The sequence below is a fragment of the Perissodus microlepis genome, chromosome 10, assembly GCF_051167445.1.
Source record: "Perissodus microlepis isolate ML-2025 ecotype Zambia chromosome 10, ASM5116744v1, whole genome shotgun sequence".
Classification (NCBI taxonomy): domain Eukaryota; kingdom Metazoa; phylum Chordata; class Actinopteri; order Cichliformes; family Cichlidae; genus Perissodus; species Perissodus microlepis.
The window spans coordinates 2,996,703-3,003,623 of record NC_140470.1 but is presented as its reverse complement, the minus strand read 5'-3'; the positions used below and the strand labels follow the sequence as shown (position 1 = coordinate 3,003,623).

Here is a 6,921-nt window from a genome sequence, read left to right as displayed (position 1 = left end):
GAAAGAGGAAAAACAACTTTAACCTGAGTTCACTGAGCTTCTGTGAGCTCCATAAAATCTATTTGATTTTCTTCACACTGCGGGACATGGAGGTCATATGTGAATAAAAATCAAATGAACTAAAAGCCTCGCTTCTGTCAGTCTGCCCCAGGGCAGCTGTGGCTACAACCGTAGCTTGCCTCCACCAGTGTGTGAATGCGAGAGTGAATGAATAGTGGAATTGTAAAGCGCTTTGAGGGTCTCGAAAAGCGCTATATAAATCCAATCCATTATTATTATTATTAAAATCTGATAATTACAGATTTGGGGCTCTTCTAATTATTATCTCATGACCAATTTCCTCTGCAAACTGCAACAATGATTCAATATCAGTGTTTTGGGTAACACCGTCATGAGCAATCAAAACCAGAGTTCCCATCTTCACCATAAAAGGAGCATTTCCTTAGTCACTGACGGCAGGTAGTTACTCAACACATCCAAACTCCAGCCTATATAACAGCTTCTCACAGCACTGAGACACAAGTTGCACACAACGAGGAAGCATGAAGACTTGGACTCTGAGCATTCTGCTTGGTCTGGCAGTGGCAGTTTACTGCATGCCAGTATCTCAGATTACTGGGCAAGATGAAAGTTTTGCAAAGGTATGTGTACTTGGCTGTTTTTTATTTTTTGGCATAGGCCAGAGTGGACAAACTTTGTGATTATTTTAATTGTCCATCCCATGTTGTTATTTGTCTTGTTTCTTGAGCTTAAACATGCTGACAGATATTTGAGTGTAAAGCTCTGAATATTTCTCTCTTCCAGAACTACCTGAAGAAATTCTTCAACCTCACAGAGGAGGAGGGTCCAGCTGTCAGAAGGGGCATCAGCCCACTGAACAAGAAGCTGGCTGAGATGCAGAGATTCTTTGGTCTCCAGATCACCGGGTCTCTGGATGCTGACACTTTGGCCATGATGAAGAAGCCCCGCTGTGGGGTTCCCGATGAACAGGTCGCTCGTTTCTCCACTTTTGAAAACAACCTCAAATGGGAGAAAAACAGCCTCACATACAGGTGAATGATCTAAAGACACAACGTAACACACAACGTGAGAAAATGTGACCACACTAATGATTTTCTTGGATATTGTTGTGCTCTGCAGGATAGAGAACTACACACCTGACATGTCTGTGGCAGAGGTGGATGACTCCATAGACAAAGCTCTGCAGGTGTGGGCCAAAGTCACTCCACTGACGTTCACAAGGATCTACAGCGGCATTGCTGATATTATGATCTCCTTTGGTCGCTGGGGTGAGTCTAAAAACACACTAAGTAATATAATCACTGAACGTTTTTATTGTATTATTGCACAAGACATGATCATCCCACCTATCTCACCATCTCACCTATATTTTTTAGTGTTTTTTTTTGTTTTGTTTGGCCAAGTCTAATACCACTATCTTCTAACAGCACATGGTGATGGTTACCCCTTTGATGGCCCTGATGGCACTCTCGCCCACGCATTTGCTCCCGGTGCTGGCATTGGAGGGGATGCCCATTTTGACGAAGATGAAACGTTCACGTTCCACTCAAGCAAAGGTAAGTTTGTTTACTTTTATGAACTGTGGTGTCCAAATTATTACTCTGTAGCGTGCGACCTGAGTTATCCTGAGCTGTAACCAATTGTCATTCTGTGTTTTCTACTTCAGGCTACGTCCTCTTTATGGTTGCTGCCCATGAATTTGGTCACTCTCTGGGCTTGTCTCACTCCAATGACCCCGGTGCTCTCATGTACCCAGTGTACTCATACAGTAACCCTGACACCTATGTTCTTCCCCGGGATGACGTTAATGGCATCCAGTCCCTCTATGGTGAGTGCTAAATTCTTTTTTTGGTTTTATTCAATTAAAAATATTTGAGTTGACCAAAATCTTAGAAGAACCTGTGCATAAATAATTTTACAACTTACAACAGTGTGATATTTATTAAATTACCTCCAGGTCCAAATGACAAAGAGATGCCTGGACCTACAGCCCCCACTACTCCTGATGCCTGTGATTCAACGATGGTTTTGGATGCTGTTGCCACACTGCGAGGAGAGATGCTCTTCTTCAAAGACAGGTATCACAAAATAAATGCTTGAATACCTGAGTGAGAAATCTCTCATAGCAGAGCTGGCTTCTGACATTGGCTGATTGATCATTTACATTAATTTACATTTTGTGCGTGCGTTTACAGATTAGTCTGGCGCAAACACCCTCAGATCAGCACACCTGTACAAGCTCTCATCTCAGCTAACTGGCCCGATGCCCCTGTTAATATTGATGCTGCTTATGAGAGCCAACAATTAGACCGTGTCTTACTTTTTAAAGGTATGCTTTGCCAGTGTCCACCTAATGCAGCACTCCTTTGAAGTCAGCATTTTTGTGCCTTTACATAGCTTTACTATAAAGTCTACTTCTTATTTGTTGACAGGTCAGAAGGTGTGGGCTTTCAGCGGCTATGATCTTGTAAGTGGCTATCCTAAACCAATATCCAGCTTTGGTCTGCCCAAAACCGTGAAGAAAGTTGATGCGGCCCTCTATGACGAACAAAGTGGGAAGACTCTGTTCTTTGTAGGCAGTGAATACTACAGGTGTGTTCCACTAAGACCTGAGAAAATTAGGCAACCGATTTCCATACAGCAGCTTACAAGTTGTATTACAAATGTTAGATGAATCTAAATACATTTTTCTTTTCCCAGTTATAATGAGGCCACAAAGAAGATGGATAAAGGATTCCCCAAACAGGTGGATGAGACCTTCTTGGGAATGACCTCCAAAGTGACTGCAGCTCTGCAGCAAGGAGGTGAGCAGCAATTCAGGCTTGAAGACCACTGAAACGAGACAATGACTTCTGTTTTTGATATTTCTGTTTTTATCTTTTGAGTTTACATGTAATGAATGATTGCTATTTTAACATGTTTAAAAATCCCTCTGGTCTGTTATGCAGCACTAACATGTAGCATCTCTGTTCTGCAGGGTACACCTACCTCTACAGTGGACCACAAATGTTTGAGTATGCCATGTGGAGCGGGAGGCTGTACCGTGTGCTGAGCAACAGCTACTTCTTGCCCTGCACCAAATACTAGAGAAGCCAGTTTTCTAACTTGCTTAAGGAAGATTTTGAATGCTAAATAAGGCACAGTAAAAAAAAAAAAGAAAGAAGAGTAACTGTGTCAATATATTTTTGGATATTTAATTTTATTGTTAAAAAGTTAACAGCAGCGTATGTACTTAATACTGTTATTGTTATGTTAACTTTATTAAGCTTTACCATAACTTTTTATTTTGTTTTATTTATGTCACACTCATTATTTAATTTTTCCGCTCGCTAATTGTTGTTGTTGTTGTGTTTTGACCTATTTATGTACACAAAAGGTCAAATGGAGTACAGTAAAAATAAATTGACATCATCAATAAGCACATTTTAAATGTGTTACTGTTGTGTTACAATGTTACAACCACAGGTGGATAAAGTACACACACTGGTAACTTAAGTATAAGTACAGATCTTCCTGCAAAGGTTGAAGAACTGCTTCTTTACTCAAGTAATAGTATCGTATTTTTCGGACCATAAAGCGCACCGGATTATAAGGCGCATTAAGCAAACAAAGCAGTCAGATAAGTCAAACTTTACTCAACTCATTCTTCTTGCTTCCTCCACTTCCGTACCATTGAATTATTAATACTGAATTCTGTCGCAGCAGCTCTATTCCCGTGTTGTTGCAGTATATTAATGACTAACCTCGTATTGTGGATGGATTATCTCAGTTGTTCTCCGGACTGAAGTTTGGTCCATTTACAGCATCCTGCCATGCGATTGCATTTGTCCCTAACCATCAGGAACCTTCACGTTAACTTTTATCGAGTGGGAAAAAGTTAGCGTTCATCCTCCAGCTTCACTGTGTTTATGTTATGCTAACATGGCTGTGTCGCTAGTGATAATGTTGCACATCATTATATACCAGCTAGTCCAACTTCAATAACCCTACAAACGTCACTGCTGTTTAGTTTTCTGTCTTCATTTATGTTTGAAGTGATAGCAGAGCTGTACATCAGAACATGCTATATCATGTTTAGGTGGAAGCTAGCGAGCTAACTTCCTGCTAACTTCTAATTCTGTTAAATTTAATAAATCCTGTTTTCATGGATGCCTGGATGTTAAACTTAATTGTTACACCTGGTAAAGCAGCAACACTGATCATTTTATTAGAGATGAAAGAATTTAGACAGTTTTTAACTCTCAGTGATGCCGCAGTGTTTGTTTGACTTTGGGACCTGAAATGGACGGAGTTTAGGACCTAGATTACTCCGCGAGGCTCCTGACTACGGTAGCCGTAATGCTCCGACAATCCATCAAGCCTGTGGCTTCGTAGCTTAGCAAAGTCATACTAAAATGTTTTTTGACAGATTTTTGAGCGCTTTGTACCACATAAAATCGGTTTGAGGTCAGTAAGCACGACCAGAATTCATACATAAGGCGCACCGGATTATATGGTGGACTGTCGATTTCAAAAAAAAAAGAAAAAAAATTAAAGGACTTTAAATGGTAAATGTACTGGTTCTTATATAGTGCTTTTCTACTCTCACTGAGTACTCAAAGTGCTTTCTACAACTGGTGCATTCACCCGATCATACCCATTCACACAAGCACATTATCTAAGGTTTTTAGTGCTTCTATCTGACATTCACTCAAATTCACACTCCATTGGAGTGTGGACAAATTCACACTCCATTGGAGTGTGAATTTGGTCGCCTGTGCCTCAATTTTTGGCCGCCTGTGCCTCAATTTTATTCTGCAACCTAGACACCCACATTACTCACACTCTCACATAACACATACATATAGGGCCTTGGGGGTGGGCACGTTTTACAGCATCCAGAGGATGGTCGGTGTATTCCAACCCACCTCTGGCGCTGGTGCCCTACCCTCAATTTTAAATGCATATAGACACTAAGGGTTTTCGGGAGGAGCCGTGCTGCTCTCTGAGAGGAAGCAGGAACCATGCTCTCCTGTGTTTTAAATGCACTTTAGAACAGCACACAGCAACACTACATATGAGCGGGCGTAGGGAGGTTTGGGGTCTTCACTCACCCCGGTTCTGTTAGCCGTCAGGGCTGGGGGGCTGGGAGGAGGTGCTGGCCGTCAGATTGGGGTCTGGGATGCGGGGCCTCCCTGCTACTGCAGATAAGGAGGTGGTCCGCTTGCCTCCACCCCAGAGAGAAGGGTTACATCACCTGGGTCTAGGTGCGGCTTGCCCCTCTGGTGGCGGGGGTACCTGGACCTGGGATATAGAGTATGTTTGGGGAGTGTGACTGTCTGTGCAGTGTCTATTTGTGTCTGTCTACACGTTGGGTGAGTGCCGAGTATTTGGTTGTGTATATGGGGGTGGGAATGCACGTTTGTGTCCACGTGCGCCTGTTCGTCTGTGTCTATATGTCAGGTTGGGTCTTAGACTCAACCTCTCTGGGAACATCTCAGGCCCTCCAAAGTACGGAGGCCTATCTCCCCTCACCACACTCCCTGCCGGTGGCTGATGCCCTCAGACGTTGGTGTGTTGGTGGTCCTTGTCGTCTGGGGCTGGGCGCTCATGTATGTACCGGCTCACTCCTGGTGGCCGATTGGCGGGGCCTGGCGCCTGTGGCCCGGCTGGGCCCCTTCCGGGGGGTGGGGTGCCCTCAGGCCTCTGGGCCTGAAGCTCGGTCCTCTCTGGCACAGCTGGCTGCCGGCAGAGCCCGCGGGCACGCCACTGCAACCCCCTCTGGCCTCTGCTCCGTAGCTGCTGGGTGACCTCTCGTTTGGGGCTCTACTCAGCTCTTCCCAGGAGGGTGGCACGGTTCCCCCCCTTTTGGTGGTCCTCCTCGGGTCCTTGTACTCTGGGGCCTCTGGATATCTGGGGCCTGGATCTCCTCCATAACTGCTTCATGCCCTGGGGGACGGGGCTATGGCTCCCCACACTCCGTAGCAGATCGTTACATGGAGAAACCTTTGGAATACAAGCGTGCTGATCCACACAGGTGTGCACACAGGTGTACACACGGGTGTTCACAGACGCGGACTACACCTTTCTTGGCTGCTGCCTCAAAGCACATTGTGCGCTGTCTATCTTGCGTGCTGCACAATATCGTTTAATGTTTAGTATCTACTGTTATCTACTGCTAGCTAGTTTATTGTGATGGTGCTGTATTTATTATGTTGCTCTTTTTTTTGTTTGATTTCTCTTCTGGTTTTTTTTCTCCATACAGGTGATCCAGGTGTTTTGTTTGTTTTTCTTTCTTTCCTCCCCCCTTTCTCACCGTCTCTTCTCCCCTCTGGTTTTCTTTCTCTCCCTCTCTTTCTTTCATTCTTTCTCCCTGTCCTATCCCCCAGTCATGTCTGTCCCGTTTGTAAAATAAATACATAATTATAATAAAGGTCAATCAAATGGACCAATATGGCAAGGCCATAATGATCCACTTGGTAAAATGGAGGAATGTAGGGTAGCAGAACAAGTAGAATAAAAGTGAAATACAAGAGATAAATGATTCTAAAAAAAACAAAAAAAACAAGAAGTGAGAAGTAATAACTAAGTAGGGAAATGCAGACATAATTGAACTTAACAAAACGGATTTGACAAATGAGATTGGGACAAGAAATACACTAAGAAAATACATAAAGAAGAAAATGTAACTAATAAGCAAACTAAGAATCAGGTATTATTAATGAATGGAACGTGAATATCCACAAACTCAAGTACCCAGAACCATGACACCATGAACACCACAGCTGTTATGAATCAGTCCAACAACAGTACAATTAGCTACGCCAAACTAACAAGTGTAGCCTGCACTAGAGTGCCTCTTATGTTCAAGCAGCCTTTGAATAACACAACGTTAGCATACTTTGTTATGCTAACGTTGTG

General features: G+C 43.4%; 1 protein-coding gene across 1 annotated transcript; it reads left to right on the top strand.

The window, feature by feature from the left end:
* The first annotated feature begins 511 nt into the window (after positions 1-511).
* LOC146378610 (collagenase 3-like) lies at positions 512-3,812 on the top strand. Its single transcript, XM_084941484.1, has 10 exons — positions 512-641; positions 805-1,052; positions 1,141-1,289; positions 1,449-1,577; positions 1,688-1,849; positions 1,979-2,099; positions 2,217-2,350; positions 2,454-2,613; positions 2,722-2,825; positions 2,999-3,812. Exons 1-10 carry the CDS (start codon positions 543-545, stop codon positions 3,106-3,108), a joined length of 1,416 nt encoding a protein of 471 aa, XP_084797610.1. The 5' UTR covers positions 512-542; the 3' UTR covers positions 3,109-3,812.
* The last annotated feature ends 3,109 nt before the right edge of the window (positions 3,813-6,921 follow it).

Coding starts and splice junctions, on each gene's coding strand:
- LOC146378610 (XM_084941484.1), top strand. CDS start 543: ATGAAGACTTGGACTCTGAGCATTCTGCTTGGTCTGGCAGTGGCAGTT. Junction 1,053..1,140: donor AAAAACAGCCTCACATACAG/GTGAATGATCTA, acceptor TGTGCTCTGCAG/GATAGAGAACTACACACCTG. Junction 1,850..1,978: donor TGGCATCCAGTCCCTCTATG/GTGAGTGCTAAA, acceptor AATTACCTCCAG/GTCCAAATGACAAAGAGATG.